This window comes from Ylistrum balloti, unplaced genomic scaffold (genome assembly GCF_031769215.1).
Source record: "Ylistrum balloti isolate Yb309-2 unplaced genomic scaffold, AGI_CSIRO_Ybal_v1 Utg371306, whole genome shotgun sequence".
Lineage (NCBI taxonomy): Eukaryota > Metazoa > Mollusca > Bivalvia > Pectinida > Pectinidae > Ylistrum > Ylistrum balloti.
This window is the reverse complement of record NW_026782698.1, coordinates 1-27,701: the sequence shown is the minus strand read 5'-3', so window position 1 is coordinate 27,701 and position 27,701 is coordinate 1. Positions and strand designations below refer to the sequence as shown.

General features: G+C 38.6%; 2 protein-coding genes across 4 annotated transcripts in view; both read right to left on the bottom strand.

Moving 5' to 3' along the window:
- Nucleotides 1–17,510, bottom strand: part of LOC132561902 (trace amine-associated receptor 1-like) — a 44,072-nt gene extending 26,562 nt beyond the window's left edge. For 2 of the 3 annotated variants that reach the window (XM_060226611.1, XM_060226614.1), the window contains exons 1-2: nucleotides 17,452–17,510; nucleotides 267–1,361 (exon numbers count right to left, since the gene is read on the bottom strand). In XM_060226611.1, coding sequence (XP_060082594.1) covers nucleotides 267–1,154 — 888 coding nt within the window. In that variant the 5' untranslated portion in view covers nucleotides 1,155–1,361; nucleotides 17,452–17,510. Of the gene's footprint in view, nucleotides 1–266; nucleotides 1,362–9,599; nucleotides 9,691–17,451 lie in introns of those variants that run through there. The other variant, XM_060226612.1, reaches the window with a different exon arrangement.
- A 3,108-nt stretch (nucleotides 17,511–20,618) lies between these two features.
- Nucleotides 20,619–26,879, bottom strand: LOC132561908 (uncharacterized). The gene has a single exon (XM_060226623.1). It carries the CDS (start codon nucleotides 26,877–26,879, stop codon nucleotides 20,619–20,621), a length of 6,261 nt encoding a protein of 2,086 aa, XP_060082606.1.
- Between the last annotated feature and the right edge of the window lie 822 nt (nucleotides 26,880–27,701).

Below are 27,701 nucleotides of genomic sequence, written 5' to 3'. Positions count from 1 at the left end.
AGATTTTTTCGCTCCAAGATTTTGGTAAATGGTTGATGTAATTTTCCTAGTACAGCGTTGACGTGCGATGGTAACGTACCAAAACGTCAAAGTATTTGATAATTAACCTATGTTGACATGCACTGGTAATGTACTTACCACAACGCTGTTTTTTTTTCTTTTTAATTTACGTACAGACTTATTTTGATAATTTACCTACCACGATGTTCAGTTAAGTATATAATTTGGATAGCCACGACTTTGACCTAGGTTTTTGATTTACTTACCACAGCATTGAGGTAGCTGGGGATATCTCCCTTGTCGGGAATGAAGGCTCCAATGTTTGAATAACAGAAGTATGGAAGCCAACATAACAGGAAACACAGGAGAACGATGAAAAGTGTCTTGGCGACTGCCCTCGCTTCACTGCGCTGTTGGTGACCTTCACTAGTAATTGCGTGCTGTCTTTGAAACTCTCCTGACTTCCGGATGGCAATATATATTTTGATATAGGCCACTATCATAACAATAATTGGTAAAAAGAGATTAATGAGCTGGTTTACAGCATGAAGCATATATGAATTAACAGGATAAGTCGGCCCACACTGCATTGTCTTAGGCTTATACACCGCTCTGTTAAAGAGGTTGGTAAGTATGGCCAATAAGAGGCCCCATGCCCAAGCTAAAACGATCATCAGGTTCCCTACCCATCTTCTCGGATGTCTAAAGACCTGTTTTACACAAAGCCATTTGTACACTGCTATCCACATGAGTGTATGAATAGATGTCACTAAAAGAGTAGTATTGATGATTAGGTTCAGCGTGCACATAAATCGAGGAAGGTTCCAGCATTCTTTTAGCAGGTTGTAGAAAGCTAGAGGGGCCATGAGAGCGCCAATCATTAGGTCAGCTATAGCGAGGCTTAGTAGAAACATGTATGTCATTTCCCGCATGGTGCGATTCTTTACAATAACCAGTATTACCATAGAGTTACCAAATACTGCACCGATAATTGTAATAAACAGCATTGTTCCCAAGAATATAGTTGTCCCGGTACCAAAATAGTCCGAGGTATCAGTTAGATTTTCACAACTTCTATGGCTGTTAAAGAATAAATTGTTTTGTAAAATCTGATTTTCTTGAGTCGATTCAATCATAGTTTTATTCCCCGCCATTGCGTATTTCTGTTTCAATGTGTAACAATCAGGTAAAACGGTAAAACTCGCTCTATTTCAATTCCGTCTGTATATTATTCGCAGAAGATGAAGCTCTTTTCCATACATTGTTACTGTATCAGTCTGCTTATTCGATCTGTATCATCACTTTGGTAAAGGCTGTCTCATTTGGTATAGTTCGGCTGTTTCCATACATTACTCCGCCTCCTAAAACGAGAGAAAAACTATAAATAGCACTTGTACGTCATTTCGACATGTAAAAACTACATGTTTGCCTTGACATAATGACACGAATAACGGTACGTAAACTATATAACAATACATATATCCTAATCACTGGTGTATCTTTTATACAATATTATAACTTAATACTAAATCCGTAATAAAAATGCTATTCAAGTGCTTTTTGTTATAACGTATCTTACACTATATACGTATTAAAAGAAGCTATTCACCTGTGTCTTTTGTACATGTTCTTGTGGTTACAAGTAGTAGATACTACTGGCGGACGTTTCCCAGATTTGCATTTTACGTTGTAACTTTTGGAATGATGTACGCATTCACTTTATTTTTAGATGATCCAATATGGAGATAAATGTCGTTGAATCAATTAATTACACACAGTACAATTTCTCATGTCTGCGCTGTCGTGGCTGTTTCTTCAAGCAATAACTTTACCATAATTACTTTGGATGATATGCGACGGACCTTCCGTATATATTCAGTGAGGTAGCCATCAAAGCTGACCGCGCCACAAAAACACACTGACGGGGACATAAACCTATTGTAGCATTACTGACGAGTCCTAAAATGGCGGCACAGTTGTGTTTCTAAGCTAGATATATAAAAGGCGACACTGCATGAAAAAGTATATTTTGTACAGTTCATTAAATTGTAAACTGAAACATTGATATATGGAAGTTGGAATTATATACTATGAGCAATTGATCTTAACGCAAAATTTTTAGTGTGAAATGTTGACGACGTCGTTGCTGCAGCTTACATTCGCTTCTGATAAAAGTATCAGCATCAGCTACATCATAGCTTTTCACATAGTGATTAATCGGTGTCTTTATTGATAAGTAAGTTGCGAGTTCTTTCAAGAACAACAAGAAAACACCAAAATGTGAACAAAGCTATAATCCAAACCCAATTTTGATGAAAATAGAAATTAAATAATAATAGTAATAAGGGCAAAATATGGACAAAATAAAGATTTACACAGAGAGTCATGAAAAGGTACAGGGAGAATATAGCCAGGCGTTCCGGAAGAGTAGGCGTCTTTTGCTTCGTTGAAGACACACTTCATGTAAACCTTGGTTAATTCCAAGTAATGTCACGTTCATATATGAGAACAAACGAGCGTCAAACATGTTAAGCTTCATATCGCACAAAGAAATGGAATATTTCTCGATTAGATCACTATGGTGACCGTAATCTTTTTCATGAACCTGCATCTTTTTAATTAATGTTTTAAGAGTTAGTTTGTCAGTTGACATCTTGCACGAAAATAATGATACTGGGAACAGGCCCTTCAGTATTAAATTAGATGAACCATGCAGTTGCTGCTTCTACCCAGAAATGGAATATTTACAATAGAAAAATTAAAATCATCATGCTTATCATACAGCTTGGTGGAAAGCTGTCCATGTAGGTTTCGTTGTAGGACAAGATCGTTATCAGAGGTTGAAGAATAATCTGTCATGTTATCAGGTGCTGAAACGATATCACCAGGAAAAAGGACAAAAGAAAAAAAAAACAAACAAAATAAAACATTGCAAAAATATAGGTGAAGTTAAATATAGGAGTAAAGCAAGTTTGTTATTGACTATGTTAACAGGTCTCATAAGGAGATAGAATGTTACAAACGCTATCTTCAGATTCCTCAACAAAAACACGAATAGGTTACATGCTTGATAATGCGTTTATCATGTGCAATACAAAGTAACATACAGCGATGTGATAGGAAACTTAGGAAAGGAGGTCGGACTGATCTGGCACACGCCGACTAAGTGCTTCACAGCACGCCAACGTCTTCCATAGATACATAAAGCGTCTTACCTCTACGTTGGAGGTATCAACATGTATAATTATTAAAACAAATTTGAGATGGTTTCTAATCTTCGCTAAATGACTGGTTTTAAACCAGTATTTTCATTATTTAAATCAAAATGCAACAATGAGGCTAAAAAAAGATGCCTAATCTTGCAGACTTTTGATATGCTTCATTGACAAGGAACGTGTTTACTTGAACGAGTTAAAATGCATTTGCTTAAAAAGTCGATGCCGCTATGATCACATGACGTCCTTCTCTATCACCTCTGATTGGTCACTCAATGGACACTTCAAAACCAAAATGACGCAGAGCGTATTAAAACCTTATCCAGAAAGCCGTAAGACAATCCAAGGTCACAAGACATTGACAACAGGGTCACTAAGACATGGAATCCCTGTTGACATAGAAACACACTGTACCTATATTATTGAGACACCTCACATTGATATAGACACAAAATATCGAATATATGTTAGTGATGACCTCGAAAATGGCACGAAAAGTCCTTGATTCAGCAAATGCATCGATATTCAGTTGAACTATTTTTCACCGAACACTGCAGTTTTGATATAATATCGTATATATGCCAAAAGCTAGTAGAATCACCAGAGTATGAGGGTCTTATTGATTGGCTGACAAAACAATGTACAAATATCTAATTAAGTATTTCAATAGATACCTCACTGAACAACATCCGGGAGACACGCCACATGCCATCTACAGCAATTATGGTAAAGAATCATAACCAAGGCCACAGTTACGTCATCACATATCGGTCGATTCTCAGTTTACTGAGAAACACAAACCGTCACAGATAATTATCGTCATACAATCTACCTCGCAGATATCAACAGAAGTAAAAGTAAAACCGGTTCCATCAAATTAACTACACTTAAAGACGGGTCAAGAGGTTTCTTTGCGCGTGACGGAATCCTTAAACAAAACCTCGATCTGATCGTAGACTGTGGCAGTGAGCCTCGGTCTGAGTATGAACATTCAGATGTTTACTTTTTCATGCTGGAAATTTACCTCACTTAGCTACTTAGCCTAACAGGTGAAAGTTATTTCGAATACATGTTGCCGGAACGCCGGGTACTTACGAGAAACTCGTGATAAGTATAATTCTTATATTTTTTGCCATTTTGGCATCCTTCTTTCGAAGCACTGGTGGTGGTGATAGGGAGTGGGGAGAACTCCACTGATACAGGGAAGATAACCAGCGACATTTTATATCTCTCAGGCAGTGAAATATTGCCGAAAGTCAGTGGGAATCCATCTTTAAAACAAACCTTGTTTCTTTTCTAGACTGGTTATCAGTGTATCCGTGTCTACATTCGGTAACACCGGCATCTACTTTAGTGAGAAGGACAAATGTCAGAAGTTCTCCTGGTAAATGAAACATTGAAACACCCCATGGTCTTTACACTTTATCAATATGAATATAATCATCCTCAATTTCATTGATATTAGTCAGAAACCGGGTGTTTGGATAATGGCAGCTTTTATGAGACATTGAGAATACGAGTTACAACGGAGACTAATCGTTATCGATCCAATCATGTTTACTCTCTAGAACACTTAAGAATGTCTTGTTGTCAAAAAACAAGTGTAACTATTGAGTCATTTGTAATAAATCTACATTCGGGAACGTCTTTAAAGTGAAGATAATTGATTATGCTGATCAGGTATCTAAGCATCGTTAGCTACCGGGCAAACTAGCCTCCAGTTTTAGACATCAGCTTGTCGGTAGTTATTGCCATACATTTGTTGTTTATCTAGGATATTTACTCATTACCGCAGTATTTGAACCAATTTCTCATCTTCCTTTTTTGTTTATTTGTTTTTTTAATATTCATGCACTAAAACAATATGATGGACTAATTCCCATCAGTTAGCGTTACAGATGTATACTGTCGGAATCGTCAGAGCATGCATACACTCATGCTCGCATGTTACTCTAGCGATGACATTTACAAGACACCAATAAAAACTTACCCAATAAAACGCTCAAGGGATAGGGATACATGTACTAAAGCTAGAACTACCACCAACATTGTACAAAAATATACTATTGAATACATTTTTTTCAATATAGATAAAAAGTGAGATACAGTAGTGCCAAATGATGGATAGAACTGCATCATACAGCGGTTTCTTCCTTCTAGGACTCGTCAGTGATGCTACATCATAGAGCTGTTTAGTTCTTCTAGGACTCGTCAGTGATGCTGCATCATACAACTGTTTCGTACTTCTAGGACATGTCAGTGATGCTACATCATACAGCTGTCTCGTCATTCTAGGACTCGTCAGTGATGCTACATCATACAACTGTTTCGTACTTCTAGGACATGTCAGTGATGTTGCATCATACAGCTGTTTCGTCCTTCTAGGACTTGTCAGTGATGCTACATCATACAGCTGTTTTGTCATTCTAGGACTCGTCAGTAATGCTACATCATACAGCTGTTTCGTCCTTCTAGGACTCGTCAGTAATGTTACATCATACAGCTGTTTAGTTCTTCTAGGTAACGTCAGTGATGCTAAGGGCCTAAGTCTTGAAACCTACGAGACATTTCAGGAAATTCAAAATTGACCAAAAGCAATGGAAACATATATGTGTGGAAGAGCACTAGACCCGTAATTCCATCAATTTTGCAATTATCATATATCTGACAATTTTATAACAAAGTCAGATACATGAGTATATTCTGAACTGCTGAACTGTGCCATTACTTGAACAAATAAAAACATGACATGCAGGTTACGACAAACCTCGAGGACTAAACGTTTACCAGTAATGTCTACCACCATCTCGAAGAGTGGAAAAAACTGAATAGTTCCTTTCAATATAATTTAAAATTAGATCAACAAGGCTATTGATCATTGAATATATTCATTGACTGAATGTGATGTTTTGGAGTTTGTAAGACAAAGAATCGAAATAAAAAAAACACACACACACAGTGGCTATTAAGCAAATAGTTCCAAATAGTGCCAAAAATATAAAGACGAAAGCATGTCGCGACAATTTGACAGCTAACCTTCGTCCATTCGACTATTAATCAGCTGTCGTCAAGACTCGGTCATTGGGGCTTTATGTTTGATACAGGAAATAGACGTTTTCAAAAGCAAATACATTATACGTTTTGTTAAAGATCTGCTCGATGAAGAGAGCTAGACGTTTGCAACTGTTAATCCAAGAAAGCGGTACATTCGTTCAATATAAACCTTTTCAAAACAGACTCAACAATTTCTAGACGAATCGCCAGGTGTATAAACACATCTAATTCTATTTAATGTCACTGCACTTTTCAATGCAAATTTAGAACCATTTAGAACTGAATCGCGCAGCTGATTCGACCTTCAATGATATTTCAATGTTGATAAGAGCCTATATTTTTATGCCGCGATGAAGATGCAAAGCATCCCTTCGGTCATGCTCTGGATTTATACTAACCGATTCAAAATTCATAGAGCGAAAAGGAACAGCAATTTTCGCAATCAGGAAAATGTGGATCCGGAAAATAGATTTGATCAATGAAAATAAAGACAAATATACATCCTGACATGTAATGTTGATAAAATTGATTATTTTTTTTTTATACCCGTATCTTCTTGGTATAGGGGAAAACTCGTTTTATCCTGTCATTGATTTATCAGATCTCACGTTGTCGATAAAATATGAGGAAATCGTATGATTGAGTCTGAACAAAATACAGGGTAACAACACAGAGTAGATGGTATTCACCCTATTAAGTGAGATATTAAGGTTTCCATCTTCAAATCAAATACCTGGCGGACAGCAATGATAAATCACAAAGTCTTTTTCACAAAATCGATATTTCCACTCAAGGTTTTTGTGTTTGTATGTTGATAGTTTTATACTAGAATGACGAAAACCATATCCTTCTATAATCCATTGTGAATCAATATTTATCAACAACACTTAGCCATACATCGGAACAGTTACACATACTGAACTCAATTCATCATATTGAAGACATCCATTTAAAACAAATACAATGGACATGTCAATCAAAGGTTCACAATGCGTTTCCAAGGTAACATTCTAAACGCATACTTATTCCTCGGAATCTTTTACTGCAACCATGGAAAACGCTTAAGTAATTACATCAGATGTTTAACTACCTGCTTAAGTCAATAAAATGCTTTAAATTTCATAGTTTTCTTGATAACATGTGAGATCTGCTACCAATACCGCATTTCAATTATCAATGATGTCATTGATCAAACAATTTACATATTAAATATTATGAGATATAAAAACAAGGCTGTCCCTGTTCTTATAAAATTTCTCTCTCTCTCTCTCTCTCTCTCTCTCTCTCTCTCTCTCTCTCTCTCTCTCTCTCTCTCTCTCTCTCTCTCTCTCTCTCTCTCTCTCTCTCTCTCTCTCTCTCTCTCTCTCTCTATATATAACAAGTATCTCAGACCTCTTACGTATACAGATTCCAGTAGTCTCTAATTATCTCTCTTACTTACACTAGAATTCATCACAGCAATATCAGTCATTGTAGAAAACATTCTTTCTACATATACATCAGTAAGGATTTAATATTTGATAATTTGATAGTACGCCATTTAAAGTGAGTCAATGATATCAACATCATTCATCTTTGTTATATATACTGTAAGTACTTCTAGATTAACTATCCTTACCTATTAACACCTGAACCGATAAGGTATTCTGTTGTTAAATATGTACATAAATATAGTAAGTCGCCAATTTAACATTGATTTAATAAGATGTACATATTTTGAGAAACACCGAAAAATACATTATAATAAGGAACAAACTCACAGAAACGAGGAACATTTCAAATACACATTTGGAAGAAATATTTATTCACTCACAATAAAAGCGACGATTTTAAGAGATTTTTGTCAAAATGAGCGAGAAATTATTCCTATTCGAGTCAGAATCATGACATGCTTAAAACATTGACAGAGAGTAGCTAACATTGGCACAGAGGTGTTAACGTTGACACAGAGGAGTTAACATTGGCACAGAGTAGCTAACATTGGCACAGAGTAGCTAACATTGACACAGAGGAGTTAACATTGACACAGAGGAGTTAACATTGGCACAGAGTAGCTAACATTGACACAGAGGAGTTAACATTGGCACAGAGGAGTTAACGTTGACACAGAGTAGTTAACATTGACACAGAGGAGTTAACATTGGCACAGAGTAGCTAACATTGACACAGAGGAGTTAACATTGATACAGAGTAGCTACCGTTGACACAGAGTAGCTAACAATGGCACAGAGTAGCTAACATTGACACAGAGTAGCTAACATTGACACAGAGGAGTTAACATTGACACAGAGGAGTTAAAATTGACACAGAGTAGCTAACATTGACACAGAGTAGCTAACGTTGGCACAGAGTAGCTAACATTGGCACAGAGGAGTTAACGTTGGCACAGAGTAGCTAACATTGGCACAGAGTAGCTAACATTGACACAGAGTAGCTAACATTGGCACAGAGGAGTTAACGTTGGCACAGAGTAGCTAACATTGACAGAGTAGCTAACATTGGCACAGAGGAGTTAACGTTGGCACAGAGTAGCTAACATTGACACAGAGGAGTTAACGTTGACACAGAGGAGTTAACATTGGCACAGAGTAGCTAACATTGACACAGAGGAGTTAACGTTGACACAGAGGAGTTAACGTTGGCACAGAGTAGCTAACATTGGCACAGAGGAGTTAACATTGACACAGAGTAGCTAACATTGGCTAAGACGAACTAATATTGGCTAAGAGGAGCTAAAATTGACCAAGTGGAGCCAACATTGGCTCAGAGGAGCTAATATTGGCCCAGATGAGCTAACATGGCACAAAAGAGTTAACATTAATTAATTACCTTCCGAGCTCTATGAAGACCAAACATCAAAGAATTCACACGAAAGACACCTAAAACCTAACGATTATATAGACACATCGAATAAGATACATGATTTTAAACTGGGCTTGAAAACAAAATTCACAAATACTACTTACGTTAATTATGTACGGCCATACTCCTGTAGACTCTAATCTCTACTTACGGTGTATGATATTTACGCCATGTTTTGTACTGATGGGTCTTATGGTCTAACGTTAATGATTAGATTGAATAATTTGCATATTTCAGATACGTTAACATTGATTAAAACAGAATCCATGTAATTGTTTGTAAAAATTATGATAATTTACCATATCTCACTAAAACACAATTCATGTAATTGTTTGTAAAAATTATGATAATTTACCGTATCTCACTAAAACACAATTCATGTAATTGTTTGTAAACAATATGATAACTTACCGTATCTCACTTAAAACACAATCCATGTAATTGTTTGTAAACAATATGATAACTTACCGTATCTCCCAAAAACCACAATCCATGTAATTGTTTGTTAAGACCAAACATGTAACGACTTATCGTGTCTTACAGGATTAAATGTAACGAGATATGAAGTGATTTCTTCCAGGCTGAAATGATGCCAGCGATGTGTATATATACCAAGGTTAACCCTGGGTAGAAGTTCTGAGAAAGTTGACACGTGTTGCCTTATATTCCTTTTTAAACTTCCTTTATGTCATTGCTGCACTAGTACATAGTTGATTCCGAGAAATTGTTTTTTTTTCTTCAAAACGTTGACCTACATACAAAATTCGACGTAAACACCGATAACAAGGGACTCGCAGACCTGCCCGCGCAGATGATCGTGAACAGAATCTCAGCATTGAACGCATCAGCTAAGGAGAAGCCAAGAAATTATCTTGTTTTCATCCGGACAGTGATGAGGAACGGGGAAAAACACCATCATCTGCTCATGAAAAAAAACGAACGCGCAGCTACCGCTGATAAGACCCTCCCCTTACTTAAGTGATTAGGTAAGTTTTCCCACTTATTCCTGAACAATAAAAAAACGCTATTTCCATAAAGCTTTGTTCAGTATCAACGATAAAAAACTGCAGTGCTATTTAATAAAAGTTGTAATTACGTTCCATCTTTCACATTCCCCAATGATGAAATGTACAGAGAAAATGACTCGAGAAGGATGAAAGTGGCTCCCTACCGAGAGAGGGGTGGAGCAGGTACGGATATTAAATTAGGAAATCTGTAATAAGTTAGGTACGTCTTGTTTATTCTACATGTCTTGTCAAACGATGTTTGTGTATATGTATAATTAAAAGTAGATATTTATTACTCATCCAATAGTTTTTCAAACCTAAAATATGTCCATAATGAAGTTGATGGACAAGAAATTCTGGGGAAATTATATATATGACAGTAATAGATTTTGCGGAAACTGTCTATAACAATAGTAAATTATGAGGAAATTATATGTAAAAGTAATGCATAGTGAGGACACTATATAGTACAGAAATCGATTTGGAGGAAACTGCATAACAATATGGAATAGAGAGGAAACGATATATTACAGTAACAGAATTTAAGGTAAAATATATATAACAATATGAAAAAGTGACGAAACTGTATGTATCAGTAATAGATTAAACGGGAACTATGTAAAACTGTACATAATTGTCAGGAAACTATTTATACCAGTAAATTCAGTTCAGCAGAATTGATATTTTCATATATAATTATGATAATTCCTTAAGAACTCCGGTAGTTTTACTGTATTTCTCAGACGGACCAGGACAGAAATTTACGTCCACTTGCAGGCGACGTTTTCCTGTATTTATATTTAATCAAATATACTTATAACTTATATATTTTGTCATGGTAACGATCTATGTTATCTAAATTTCAGACGGAACACGTGTATATGATGGGTAATTGGTATACGGACGGCGGGGTATCGCCTCAGAATTGATCAGAACTAGATTTGTGAACACTTAAACTGATACCGTACAACACACGAGCGTAGAGTCAAACATACGCAAGACTGTGAGGAATTCGAATGATTCACAAAATGTACCGTTAATATATACCGGTACTAGCATATGTTCTTACATACATTAAGGAACTCGTGATAATGGGTTTTTTTCATATCAGTTAGACAAGAATTGCGATGTTAAGACATTATAATAATTCATGTGATATTAAAACTACGATATTATAGTACTGAACAAAACTTATCAATAACATCACAATACAGTCCTTAGTTTACAACTAAATGTCATCGTCGATACTCCATGGGGGCATATCAGTTTCACTCTCAGCACCCCTGGAACATGTCATGGCAAAATTGAAGTCACAAGCGAAGTAATTTTATTGGTTCAAGGAGAAAAACTGACCAATCACAGGCTGATACAGCTCCTTTCGAAGATTACAGAGGAGCGACATCCAACTTATGAGCCATTACAATATACGTTATGCGACCTCGAGATTCGATTGATGTACATCAAAGGATCAAACTCGTCTTTTCGTCTTGTCCGTAAGGTAATCTCACGCGGAACCTTAAATTTTGCCATGACATGTTCCAGAGGTGCACAGAGTGAAAGTGATTATACTCCCTGATACATCGAGGATGACTACACGTATATAGCACGACGAAATTGGTGTAATTCCATACACAACATGGATACATCGCCACGTGCGGTCACTGTATTGCTTACTGAAGCTAATCGGACATGCTCTACCAACACATGTAATCGTGCATATCACATGCAAGTAACACTAGGGTTAAGTAACGCTTATGTGCACTTAGCTATACATGCATACTGATATTTTTTAAAAGTATGAGATATACAGATTACCTTCTGACAATGTTGTACATATGCAAAAGCAATGTTATTGTAAATTACAAGTGTACTTTAGAGAATCTGACAAAGGCAGAACAAAGAAGCCCATGCAGAGTTTATATTCGTTTCTAAGATTTTATCATAAACTATTAATTATTGTAAGTAGAGATAGTTTTATAATTATTACATATGAAAATACAGAATAAATTTCAAGTTCTAATCAGTCATTGTGAAATCATGTTATTTTTTTTTTTTTTTTTTGTATTTTGTTTTTCTATACGTCTGTGACCATTTTCTTGGAATTTTTCTCTACGTCGGCACAGTACAAGTGACTATTTCGTATTTCTTTCTGTGTCGGTACGATGTATATGACTATAGTCGCTATACAATCATGTATTTCATTCTGTGTCGGTACGATGTATATGACTATAGTCGCTATACAATCATGTATTTCTTTCTGTGTCGGTACGATGTATATGACTATAGTCGCTATACAATCATGTATTTCTTTCTGTGTCGGTACGATGTATATGACTATAGTCGCTATACAATCATGTATTTCATTCTGTGTCGGTACGATGTATATGACTATAGTCGCTATACAATCATGTATTTCTTTCTGTGTCGGTACGATGTATATGACTATGGTCGTTATACAACGATGTAATTCATTCTGCGTTTGCACATTGACTGTAACTATTTTTCTTGGTATATTTTCCAATGTCAACACAGTGTCGCTGACTCTTTCTCTTCGTATTTTTTCTTCATCGGAGAACGTTTGTTTCGTTAAGTTTTACCGACTATGTGATAGCTTGCCGATATGCCATTGTGACATAACAATAAGAGACGGATGTGTTCTCCAACAAAGCTGCTATATGATTTAATGATTTCATGTAACTTTTATAAAACCAAGAACAAGCAGAATTGTCTTTAACCTGTCTTAAAATCGAAATTTCCTTCTATATAAAACTTGATCACGATTAAAAATCACAAACATTAATTTTACTTGGCGATAAGACTATTGATGAGGTTTAGTTTTAAACTTTGGTAGTTCAAGCAAATTAGCCGGAACCTTAATAATATTTGACACATGTTTCCAGACATAAATGATTGTTTTATCAAACCATAAAACGGCGTGTCCCTAACAGCGATATAAAAATTAACAACCATACAGATAAACCACGCACGGGAAGTTATGTTTAGTTCTTACACAGCAGTTGACGGACGTAACCATCTTGAAGCATTCTAATTGTTTACGATATGCGGAATTTTATTTCCGCTTAGAAATAGAAATTACGTTGTTTATTTGGTGATGGGGTCGTAAATGTACTTATGTTCAAACGCTTAAATATTACGATGAATATTGGCAAATATCCAACTACTCACACAGTGAATGCCATTCTGTTGTATCAAAAGACTGCTTTGTTTTTCTCTCAAACGGATGAACACCAAGCAAATAATTGGGTTGTTAGTTCTTGAACTATAACACCGAGCAAGTTTCAGCCATTTATTACGAATATCTTATAAAGCGTGCATGCAGAGCAAAGGAAGCGTTTGGTACAAAAAGGATTGTACAGGTAATACCAGGATGATAAAGACTAAGGAAAGTTGTATGATGTTTCTAATGTAATATAAAAAAATAGCTCGTTATACAGTATAGTATGAATAACACTTGTAGAGAATAATAACATGACTAGTTAAAAAGAACTGGGAAAATGTAGAATTTATTTACACATACGGTAACTAATTACGAGATCGATATTACATGAAATATATAAAGACAAATAAGAGTTCTATTGTAATGAACGACGTCACAAAAAAAATCAAGAAAATATCAACATGTCAACATAATCATAATCCAGACTCAAATTCCATGAAAACCGGACATAATATAAACAAAAGAAATATTTACGCGGAGACTTCTTCTGAACAAGTACAAGGAGAATAAGATCAGGTGTTTCGGAAGAGTATGCGTCTTATGCTTCATCGACGACACCTGCCATGTAAACCTTTGTCAATTCATATAAGTAATGTCACATTCTCAAATGAGAATAAGGTATAAAACAGCGGAATCAACAGACAATCTAATGAGCATCAAACACACCCAGGTTCAGTTCGCGCAAAGAAATTTTAGAATATTTCTCAGTGAGACAAATATGTTGAGCATAACACGTCCCCATAGTTTTGCCAGCTTGCATCTTTTGAACCTCTGTGTTACAAATTTGCCAGTCAGTTGACGATTTATTGTACGAAAATCGTGATAATAGGAACAGGTATGTGAACATCATAGGTTAGGAATGCATGAATATTGCTATACAGAAAGAAAAAAATCACAAAAGGAAATTGACTTCATCGCGTTTGTCGTACATATTAATCATTGTGTTACAAGGTTTCGTTGTCGCTTCTCTACACTTAAAGTGTACTTAGTATTTTTTCGGCTCTACTGTATTGTATTGTTTTGTACAATCTTTGTATTATGTTATTCACGAGTGAATTTTTGTATTAGAAGGTGGTATATACTTTATGTCTCACGTTCAGTTTTGTATGAAAAGATATTCTTCTCTTATGTGTCTTGTACATTCGTTTGATGAGGTAGACACTGGGTTTGACCAAGAAATATAAAGACACTTCTTGTCCAGTAAGTGAAGCACGTGATTGCGTGATATGTGTCTTTGTCGTGTTTGTATTCGCGAAACCAATAATATAGCTGATCGTGCTCATAGGAATGTGAAACTTCCAGTTATTACGTTTGTGTGAGTTGTACACTAGTGGCTGTAAGAGGGTCCTTTAAGTAGGCTCCTTGTTAAATAGGAGGGAGGGAAGGGGTGGCAGACATTTATAAGTAGGTCAGAATAAGATATGTGTAATTAGCTGAACAGGCACTACCAGGACATGTTTAAAGCTTCGTTGTGTTGTTAAAATGTTGGATAACCCTAGATTTGAAGCCTATATAAGACTTTGCAATTCCCATGTAACTTTTTTTTTTTCAAACAATGGGCGTTACTCGCTTCCCTGGGGATTTTCAGTTTCAATGTAGCGGCTGTATCACTATTTTCCACTTTAACATGCATTCCAAACAGACGTATTTAATCTTATCTGTTTTTATGTCCTGCCACCATGAAACTAGGCTACTAGTACGCCGTTTTTTTAGTTGGTTAAACGCTCTCGCATCAGCCTGAATCACATCGGCACCGTGGCCATGAAGAACACACAAACTGTTGTTATTCATTGAAAACGTTTAAACATGGGCGTTATCCGCTGATAAAAACATGGATTATGTCAATTTAAGTTTTAACTTCCAATAAGATTTTCATTCGCTCTTACAGTTTATTCAAGGGCTGCAACTATTTACGAAACATATATCAGATTAGGTGTAGAGAGAGTGTTACTGTTGATGAAACATATATCAGATTAGGTGTGTAGAGAGCATTCCCTATGGTGACGTAAAACCAGTAAAACGAATATTAACAAGAGGTCCAAAGGGCCCATATCGCTCACCTGGACATTTATGTCAATAATGCAAAACTATGAATTTCTTTATGAGGGAAACATTTCCCCTGATGTGCCTCACCCCATGAATACAGCTTCAAATTCCCTAGGGGTGGGGACAGACTATAGTTCACCACTGGTGTATCAATGATGTATCATTGGTGTCGTGACTTTGTCGATACGAAACTCTCGGTCTCTTATCCAGAGGAATTAAACAAATAAGATATATAGAACACTTCACGAAGGAATTCTAAGTACATACTGATTGTTCTGTGAGATTTCCTGTTGTGAATTGTAGTGTCGGACTGATACATTTCCGAAGGACATTATAGGGAGGAACCGATAGAACACTCCCGAAAGAAATCGAAAGAGTCACAGAAAAATTGAAGTCACACTGACAGAACAGTTCAGTTCTAGAGGGAATCTAGGAGCCGGACCGTTACGACACTTCCGGAGGAAATCATAGGGTTTAACTGTCATTAAACTTGTCAACTTGTCATATCTCTATAAGCGAAATAAGGTTTTGAAATAACCAGATGAGAGAAACGTAGTACTTGTAATTAAGATGCGCGTGTTGGAATGCTACAGGTTATAATCTATTGTTGTCTTGCGTGATGTTGATCGGGACACACAGGTATACCATATCACATAGAACAGAAATCACAATTTATGTGAATGAGAGTGGGTGCGTCTTCACGTGTGCTGCAATTACATTTTTGTTCAATATTCGTACTGTTTATTTAAATAAAATATATCGATATTTTATGTTTTTATTCACTATTTATTTATCACTGTTTCACAACGGGTAATTCTTTCATGGACGATGTTTCCGTTCATTGTTCCGTTCATAGAAACACGGTGAAGTCGAACTATCGGATAAGTCGAACATTACATTTAGTCCCGTCGAGTTCGACTTATCTGTGTTTTACTGTACTTACAAAATATTATACAAGTGTGCACCAATCATGCCACGTGTCTATACGCCTCACTTAGAGTATACCCAGGCCCTTAATTTGCTCTGTTCTTCTATCCCGAAATTTCCCCCTATGAAAACTACTATAGATTGATGGCTGTTTGTTTATCTGGTGGGTTTATCGCCACGTGAACAGTCAATTTTGAGGGTCGGTCTCCTTACAGAACAACATAGGAGAGGTCCGACGCATGTTATCCATGGCGATAAGGATAAAGTGACCATTGACACAACCACTATAGCACAGACCAGTCCGTTTATCAGTTTCCTGAGAAAAAGCAAGCAGCCACGGGCAGGAAGCATCGCACCACCCATGTGGATATTCTGGGCAACGCTCTATCTCAGAGTAACGTGGCCTTGTAAACAAACAGAAATGACGGTAAATATCAAGTTATTGATTTTTACTAATTTACGGTATCGACATTTTATCTTTCTTGGTAAAAGGGATTCGATTTATGTCAGGAATACTTCTAAAATTTGGGATTTAAGGATGAAGGAAAGACCATCTTTCACGGAATTTTGACTCCCAGTATCTAATTTTGGTATCATTACAAATTCTCTGGCATGGTATGTGACATATACGTTCATGACTCCTACTGTCCTTGTACAGTATCAGTGTCAGAATGAAAGTCAAACCCTACGAGCAGAAGTACATTCTGAAAAGCAATGATTCGGAAAACGGGTATTTAAGGAAAAACCCACAGTTCATGGAATTTTGACTCGCACTGTCTTTGTCGTTTTTGTGTGTCATAATATATCAAACACTAGGTGCAATAGTACTTCTTTTAAAACCCATAGCTGTATACACACGGACGAGCGAACAGGACATACCGGGAGCATATGTAAACAGGTACAAAATAACACATGTGCCTTAGCACATTAATTCTTCTAAATCAGGCGCGGCTTACGCGTACCTTATGAAAATTAGAATCAGGGTTACACATGTATGACAAATAAAAATTTTGGGATGGGAGTGTTGCTTAGTCAAAATATATACCGAAGGAATATCTACTGTATTTAGAAAAAGATAGGTTAAATACGTTTATGTACTTACCGAAATCATTGAATTTACATCCTTATAGTACTTGATCCTTTTTTCACCTGTGCAGATGTCATAACTGTACCATATACACAGACATACACACACACACACAAACATGTGTGAGTTATGCAGAAGTACGAGACAGGTCTGTGCCCTGTTCGGTTACGAACTACATTCTCTTCAGGGAAACTATCAAACTAATTTTAGATACGTCAGTCAAACGTGTATAGTGACGACTACAACAAGTATCGCGGACAGTAGAGCTCGGCAGGCCGGCAAACGAGTATCACTGCATTATTTAGTAGTGGATTAGTAAGCACAGACAAGAGAGAGTGAAAAAGATCACTTCAGATAACCACGTAACGTGATATCAGATGAAAAAAAAAAGAAAAAAAATCTACACGAATATTTCTTTTTTTTTCCACATTTTTAGCTAAGGCAAATGTGAAACGAAATGAAATGAGATAAAAAATGAAGGAAATATAGATATCAAAACATATTTTTAGAGACTGGATACTCCGTTAGGCGACATATGATTTAATGGGCTATGGGCTATTACGGCCTTGCGGTTTTCCAGCAGCTGATGGCTCTACTCACTGAACAACATGGGGGCGGGGTAAAGCGTCTTACAAAGTTCACAACCAAGTCAGTGCAGATCGAATTGTTTCTCAGCTTCGTGAGACACACTATCCGCCACTGGTAGGGAGAGTCGAACCGCGCACCTCGGGTGTTAAGCTGTGCAGCTAGGCGACATACAATCACTACACCGACCCCAATCCCATGACGGTATTATGTTATTTCAAATGCAAAGTTTTAGCAATCGTTTTTACTTAATTATGATAAAATCAGCACATCAGTCTTAACTCTTAATTAGATATACGCAGTCGTAATAACGAGAAAATGAGTCATAATCAGGAAATGACTATGCTGTAATAAAAACGACAGCGTTGTTATTGTTTCCGTTAATCTCTGTTGTATTACAGAATAAAATAATTTGCCGGAAATGATTAAATATGCGGCAATCTCCAGCTGAAGAGAGGCAACTCCGGTGAATTCCATGAACGACAGCGTTTTGTCTACTGCGGTAAACCAACAGGAAATCTAGTAAATAGCAGTCAGGACGCTGTCGCTAAAGAATTACAAAGAACTTTAATATGAATTTACAATAAAAATGTCAGTAAGTATGTAGATATTTCACAGATGACAGCAGTGCTCTAATCATCCTTACAGGAGGAGTAGGATTTCAAAGAATTTGCTCCATTTCTCGTTTTCCCCCGGATACTTTTCTGATGGCCATCGCACATGTATCCCCCAATAGTTCAACAGACATATGTTTTTTACTGTATTTACTTACGCGCGCACACACACACACACACACACACACACACACACACACACACACACACACACAAACCCACACGTACACACACACACAAACACATAGACACACACACACACACAAACACACACACACACACATATATAGTATACATTACATAAGTGTGTTCCCTTATTGGGGAAACGAAGTATGCTTTCTTTGTGTGTTTTTAAGATAACCTGTATTACAGTATAAAATGACTCTTTCAGTAGGTGTTAACATTTCCCATGAATTATGTATAATCCTTAAAAATCCACGTCCTTGATTTAGATCCTTGTTACTGACTGGTGACATATTATTAGATGAAATATAAACAACTTCATTTTATCAATTTACAACGTTCCAATGATAATGAGAAAAAAAGTTTAATAGAAAATGAAAAAGTAACAAGTCACGTGAAATCTGCAATTATTTATGTTCCAATCACTCGCAAATTAAAAGCTAACCTTTCTAGTCCTTGTTAATTACTTTTTTTATAACATGTAGTATATGATTTTTTGATTAAACATATTTTATTGTAAATTATTTACAAAAGGATCGGGCACAAGTTATTTCATCCAGCGCATACCGGAAATATCGGGTAAATCCAATTTAAAATTCTAAATAACTCATTTAAATATGTTGTACAATTTAGACATAGTAATGTTTTAATGGTCCATTTTGAGACAAAGACACTCTCATCGTCCTCCCTTAGGTGTATTTCTCATACTAGTTTCCTGAATTCATGGATCTGTTTTACATACGTTCAATATACGTCGCCTTTCTCATGATACACAAGGATTTACATATAAAAATAGTAAAAGCAATTAGTTGAACTGGTATGGAAACCGGATGTGATTATCACAATTTACAAAATGTAATTCTCGACATTACTTTGCTGTCTGATTTCATTATGATTCTTAAAATAGTGTACTTTGAAATTCAAGCTCAGTGTGATCGTATATCAAGAAAATGAAAAACGCTTGAAGCATGTAGAAATGTTGGCTTCGATTTTATTCCAGAAAAAGCAATACTTCAAGTATGTCGCTAACACGCAGAAGTCAAACGAAGTACAACATGTTGATCGATGTATGTATCTAGATCAGACTACGGATGTGAGCATGTATGTAGTGAAAAACTGAAAGAACAAAATGAACACTCATAAGTCACTTACCAAAATTTGGGCACACAACACGAGTAATTGGGAAAAATCTACTACGGCTCATATTTAGCAAAAACATAGAAAGAACACGAAATCGAGATGGGAGCAAATAGTGGGTCGATTCAGGATGAAAACATTATGGGGCGAAATGGGACAGTGGAAAAATTGGCAAATTGGTAATAAGTTCCAACTTGTGTAGCGTATCAAAGGCAGTGACTATTTTACAACAATTGGAAGAACATAATTCTTCAACTTGTATGGGACAATAAACTCACTCTTTGGGGGACTAGAGACGGTAAAATTCCTAGAATTGTACTGTGTGAATCGCTCAGCGATGTAAACACGTCCGACATCTTGAAACGTTCAGCATACGATACAGATAATGGAAATCCCCGCTACCAAATATAGACAGGAGTTCCGAGAAGGGGGATAACCCTGCTACACTAACATGACACTCCCCGTCTGATTTCTAATCACTCAAGTTCATGAAAAGTTTCACAAGATCTATAACTTAGATCGAAATACGAATCGAGTCAACAGCAACTAAACACTGAAAACACATAAATCAATATAGCTGAGTTCATAAGTTGACATTGCACAGTCTCTGCATCTAAATGTCACAACAGTTCGCATCACACTTGGCACTAATACACGAAAAAGTTATTCACAGGAATCAAGCAGCGGAATCACTTCCGAAATGGGTCGAATGAAAACACTAGGTTTTCCGTCTTTCACAACCCGGATCTCTAGTTTACGCACTAGTCCGTCATCACTCGGAAAGATCTTGGTAACAAGACCAGTCGGCCACGAAAGACGGGGACATTCCTTGTCCCGGAGAAACACAACATCACCTACTTTATGATTAACAGTCTCTAAGTTCCACTTAGAACGAGCTTGTCGAGCAAACAGAAATTCCGATTTCCAGCGTTTCCAAAAGGTGTTCGCCATGACCTGGACCATTCGCCACTGCGAGCGGTACATATCCTTGATACTTAAGTCCTGCGGGACGATTATGTCGTCACTGGTCTTCTGAGTTAGTAACTTTCCTGGCGACAGCAAATGAGGCATCTCGCAATCCGAAGAAACAGCAACCAAAGGTCTAGAATTCATTATAGCAGCAACCTCGGCCATGAAAGTCGCTAGCACTTCATCTGTCAGCTGTCCATGTTTGACGTCAAGAAGCATCGCGTCGAGAATGCGTCGGGCTATTCCTATCATTCTCTCCCATACTCCGCCGAAATGAGATGCATGGGGAGGATTAAATCTCCAGATCATGTTGTTGGTGTCCAGGTAAGTTTTCACTTGAGGATCTCCCACGTTGATAGAGTGAATTCCAAGTTCATTGACCGCTCCTACAAAATTACTACCGCAATCTGAGCGGAACTCCGAAACTTCACCTCGGACGGCAATGAACCTCCGCATGGCGTTGATAAATGATGATGACGTCATCTCTGGGATGATCTCAATGTGGACTGCTCGGCTGTACAAACAGGTAAAGAGGACTGCCCATCGTTTCGAACTTGCGTTTCCGCCTCTTGTACGTCGAGTGATGATGTTCCAAGGACCGAATACATCAACACCAACCAGTGTGAATGGCGGTGAAGGAGTCAGGCGATCTACAGGCAGATCCGACATTTTCTGAGAGGAAAACTTCCCTCGTAGTCTGCGACATGTCACACAGTGATGTATCGTGGAAGCAATCAGACGTTTTGCTCCGGTTACCCAAAGTCCAGCATTACGAATTGCACCTTCGGTCATGTGGCGTCCTTGATGTTGTACCTGCAAGTGGTGATGTTGCACAAGGAGCTTGGCAATATGACTGCGACCTGGTATCAAGATGGGATTTTTCTCGGTCTCATGAAAGTCACCTCGGTTAATGCGTCCACCAACCCGCAGCAGTCCCTTCTCATCAAGGTGAGGATTCAAGCAAAGCACAGAGCTATCCTTAGGCAAAGACTTGGAAGAACGAAGCGCTTGAATTTCTTTACTGAAGTAGGTCATCTGGAGCTCTTTGATGACGAAAAGCTCAACCTCGCGTCTGGTAAGATCATTCTGGATATTGAAACGACTCCTTAACCGAACTCGTATAGTACGGATAGCACGCACAAGGCTGTTCCAACTGGAGAAACGATTGAATCTAGATGTTCCAAGTGTAGTACGTATGTTAGTCTTCCACGAGTGAACATCAGGTCGTACTTCTTTGTCCGATTCTGGCTCCACCAAAGAATATTCGACATCAAGATCAGGGCTGATGTGATTGCGAAGGAAGGATGGTCCATTAAACCATAGACTGTCAGCAAACTGCTCTGGGGAGAAACCACGTGTCCCCTCATCGGCTGGATTCTCCTCTGTAGGGACATACTGCCACTGTGTAGGTGAGGAAATTTTCCTTATTCTAGCGACTCTGTTGGAAACGTAAACATAGAATCTCCTACGTTCATTTGAAAGATATCCAAGCACTATTCGGCTGTCGGTATAATAACGCAGGTGATCGAGGGGAATGTCCAACTGTTCCGAAAGCATCTCGCCGATTTCGGTAGCCAAAACTGCAGCACATAACTCGAGGCGTGGTATTGTGTGGCCGTGCTTCGGCGCAACCTTCGACTTCCCGAAGACAAATCCAGTGAAGACCTCTCCATCCTCGTTGACACCTCTGAGGAATGCACATGCAGCTACTGCTAACTCAGATGCGTCAGAGAAGATATGCAAAGTTCTTGTAACACACTTCGAGAAAGACACAGTCAGGAAACATCTAGGGATATGTATATCACAAAGCTTGCTCAGCTGTTCAGTCCAAGACCTCCAAGCCTTTTCAGTGTGAGGCAATAAGGGATCGTCCCAGCCATTTGCTTCATTCACAGCATCACGCATAATAATCTTGCCCTTGATGATAATCGGCGCCAAGAAGCCCAATGGATCGAAAATCCCATTCACCGTTGAAAGAAGACCTCGCTTTGTGAACGGTTTCTGGTTTTCAGATGTGTGGTAAGTAAAGGTATCTGTGGATAGTTCCCATGCCATACCCAGGCTATGATGGAGTGGCAGTTCATCATGTGTCAAGTCTAGTGGCTCTAATGTCTTAGCCAAATCAGCAGCAGGAAACTGTGACATCACCTCTTCACTACTGGATGCAATTTTGTGGAGTTTCAGGTTCCCGCCTTCCAACAGTGCTCTCTGAGCTCTCTTAAGAACGTCGACCGCCTCGGTTACTGTGGGAAAGGACATTAAACCGTCATCAACGTAAAAATTGCGAGACACGAACTCCTGCAAGTCCACGTCACAAGGATTGCCACAATCTTCAACACATCTCCGTAGACCATAGGTGGCAACAGCCGGCGAAGGACTGTTGCCAAAAACATGTACACACATTCTGTACTCTATCAGAGGTTGATCAACGTCGTTGTCGGCGTGCCAGAAAAATCTGAGGCAATCCCGGTGGCATTCGTCAACATAAAATCCGAAGAACATCTGTTGTATATCTGCTACTACAGCAACTGTCTCTTTCCTGAACCTGAGCAGAACACCATCAAGTCGATTCATCAAGTCAGGGCCTTGCATCAAGACATTGTTGAGGGATATACCTTCATACTTGCAAGAAGAATCAAATACAACACGTATCTGGTCAACTTTCTTCGGGTGGTAGACTCCGAACAGAGGGAGATACCATACTTCAGAGTCATCTGCTACTGGTGGTACGACCTCTGCATGACCGGAAGTCAGGATTCGTTCCATGAACTTGACGAAATGCTCGCGTTTTACAGGGTTTTTCCGAAGACTGGATTGTAACATGAGTGCTCGTTTCAATGCCACTTGTCTGTTGTTGGGAAGTACAGGCCTAGGTTCCCTGAAAGGAAGAGGAGCTGTCCAATTGCCTGAAGAAGTTTTCTTGAACTCTTTATCCATGAGATGTATGAATTGTTCGTCCTCGATAGATGGTCCAATGTTATTATCATTACAATCCCGAACGAAAAGATTGCTGTCATCCATTTTCAAGGAGAGGTCGCATTCTGTGAAGGTACTCACTCGGCCATCTTTGGTGACGGAAGTCTTCAAAACACTCAGCCTATCTGGAGGATGAACGTTACCCAGGCACACATTACCAACAAGGACCCATCCAAGTGCAAGCTTCTGAGCAAACGGTGTACCTTTAGGACCTGTACGTTGATCTTCTGTGTGATGCGCCTCTGGCAGGTCTCGACCAATCAGCAGAAGGATGGGGGCATCCGGATCGTAAGGAGGAATCGGAACATCTCTAAGATGATTGTGGTATCGAGTAATTTCTGGCGTAGGAATCTCGCTTCTCTCATCTGGGATCGCGCTACATTCTGTGATAATTGGCAGATCCAGTTTAGAAGTACCATCAGCTGACTCAATGACAAATCCCTTCGCTTGCCTACCACTCATAGTTGTCTGTCCTGCGCAAGAGGTGAGAGTATAAGTTGTCATTGTCGACATGGGTATGTTCATCCTATCGAAGAACTCCGCTCTCGCTAAAGTTGAGGTACTCTGATCGTCGAGCAGAGCATACAATCGGATACGAATATGAGGCTTCCCCACTGGATATACGTTTACCAGACACGCTTTCGCACATGAACGCCCATTGAAGTTTTGACCACATACAGATGTACATTTGGTTACCAAGGATTCCTCCCCGCCATGGTTTTGTCCAGGGGCCGAAGATTTCCTATCTTGAATAGTTGCCTTATGTTGGGAAGAATTGGCATCTATGTGCATTGCAGTGGCGTGATAAGTGTTCCCACAAGTGTCGCACTTAACTATGGCTTCGCAAGTTCTGTAATTGTGGTCCGTCGACAAACAACACTTGAAGCAAAATCCGTAATCCTTCAACAGTTTTCTCCTCTCGTTAAGGGTTAACTTCTGGAAGGATTTGCACTGGTTGAGGTTGTGTCTTGCATCGTGCAGCATACAACGGTTATTATAGTCATGGTTAGACTCAACATTCGCGTCAATGGCAGTCTTCTTGACTCGTACATTGTCTTTGCGGTATGGCGGCTCTCGTTTTTGTACATCCGTGGAGTTAACGTTGTTGCGGTTAGGAGCGCTAGAGGTACGTTGACTGGTTTGTTGATAAGTAAACCCGGGGTCGTTCCGTACGCGACTCATCTCATTGATAAATTCTACCAAGAACGCGAACGGCGGATAAGTCACTTGATTAGACGCGTTGTAGCTCGAGGCACGAGAAGTCCACTTCTCCTGTAGATTGAAGGGGAGCTTAGATATGATAGGTCGCATACCTGTAGATGAATCGAAAAAGCTCAGTGAACGACTGTACACGGGATCCTTCATCCTGGACAGTATTTCGGAAAGTAGATCAGCCAAATCATACAATCGAGCATTGTCTTTGGGTGTCAGTTGGGGGAATGCATCTATGCGGGCCTTCAAGGATGTCTCTAGAAGCACAGGACTTCCATATCGCTCATCTAAACGTTTCCAAACCATCTCAACGGCACGTGTAGGACAATTGGCATTCGCAGACCTTATACTAATCGCATGCTGTTTAGATTTGGGTCCCAGATATTTCAACAGCAAATCTAGTTCCTCCCTAGGATTTGTTCTCAGTTCTGCCTTGAGGATGTCGAAACTGATCTTCCAGGATTGATACGTCTCGGGCTTATCGTCGAATTCTATCAGCCGCAGAGGTAGCATTTCACGCTTCATCAGATAATTGGAAAATGCATTCATTTCGTTGGCAATTGGATCTCTCCCATGAACATTAAGTGCACTGGATACATCGGGGGGTATGTTAGTGACCTGAGGAGGTACTTGAGTGCTACAACTGGGTAATGGAGCAGCAGGCATGCTGGTACGTAATAAACTCGATATCAAGCTGGTAGGATTAGTTACCATAACAGAACACGGGGCAGTAGTAACCACAGTCTGAGGGATAGGTGCAGGATTTATCGTGTTACTAGAATATTGAACACCAGGTTCGAACTCAACAGTTTGATGTACATGTTCCTCACCCATAGGGGCTTTGTTCTGGTCAAATGCAGTAGGAATAGGGGATGAGATGGAATGACTAGGTTGCTGTATCGCTGTCAGTACATTCATTGTCGACACGATAGGTTTACCAATATCCGCGGGTTGTGGACGAGCAGTGTGGATCGAATGGTCAGGTTGGGTATTGACCTGTATATTACCTGTAGTGTCTGGATTCATGGAATCAAAATACCGATTCATACTGTCGCTTCTGTTGACGTTATCCGAGCTACTTTTTCGGTCATCATACAACTCTTCCTTCATACCGGCATACTCTGCACTCGCGACTGCAGCCTCCTTTTCTACTTCCAGTAGTTCCATCTTGATGGAGAGTAGAGCAGCTTCTTGCTTCATAGCAGCTTCTTTCTGCGCGAAACGTAATCTAGCTTTAGCCCCATCCAGTTTGGCTCGTTGGCGACCTAATACCGTCGATGCTGAAGATCTTTTAGAACTTGACTTAGATGACCTTCTAGAACTTACAAGGGATGGTGTTAGTTTCTCAGATGAATGTTGGTCACAAAGTTCAGCTGTCGTGTATTCAAGCTGTTTTTTGAATTTCGAAACTTTATTCACGTAGACCTCTTTCAGAGATGCAAGGCTTGCCTGTTCGTTGGCACTTTCAGGGGTATTGTACTTGACCAGGAAGTTCAACAATTCAACACAAAGTTTATCGTAGCGATTATATGTTTCGGTTAAGCGTGAGTGTAAATCAGCAATGGCATCATGGGATGTTGGGACCACACATTCAATAATACTGTCAATTTCCCTAGCAATTTTGGTCAGTTTATTCAAATTATGATCCAAGCTTTCCCTGAAAAATGACTGGCCTCTTTCTGTCAGAGTATGTTGCCGTTTGGATGTTGAATCTATTTGTTCAGGATCGTCCTGGTTAATTTCGTCCCGTTGGTCCGAAAAAGACATGATGAAACTCTATAGTTTGAAACAATTCGTTTCTCTGGGTCGAGCTGACCTTATAAATGTTCTACATTGCGTCCTCTGGACCGAGATGGTATTTCACTTTGTGTCTCTTGACTGAGTAGATTTATCATTTTGCGTCTCTAGACCGACTAGATTTTTCACTATCAAGCCTGTGATCGATGAAAATGAAAAACGCTTGAAGCATGTAGAAATGTTGGCTTCGATTTTATTCCAGAAAAAGCAATACTTCAAGTATGTCGCTAACACGCAGAAGTCAAACGAAGTACAACATGTTGATCGATGTATGTATCTAGATCAGACTACGGATGTGAGCATGTATGTAGTGAAAAACTGAAAGAACAAAATGAACACTCATAAGTCACTTACCAAAATTTGGGCACACAACACGAGTAATTGGGAAAAATCTACTACGGCTCATATTTAGCAAAAACATAGAAAGAACACGAAATCGAGATGGGAGCAAATAGTGGGTCGATTCAGGATGAAAACATTATGGGGCGAAATGGGACAGTGGAAAAATTGGCAAATTGGTAATAAGTTCCAACTTGTGTAGCGTATCAAAGGCAGTGACTATTTTACAACAATTGGAAGAACATAATTCTTCAACTTGTATGGGACAATAAACTCACTCTTTGGGGGACTAGAGACGGTAAAATTCCTAGAATTGTACTGTGTGAATCGCTCAGCGATGTAAACACGTCCGACATCTTGAAACGTTCAGCATACGATACAGATAATGGAAATCCCCGCTACCAAATATAGACAGGAGTTCCGAGAAGGGGGATAACCCTGCTACACTAACAT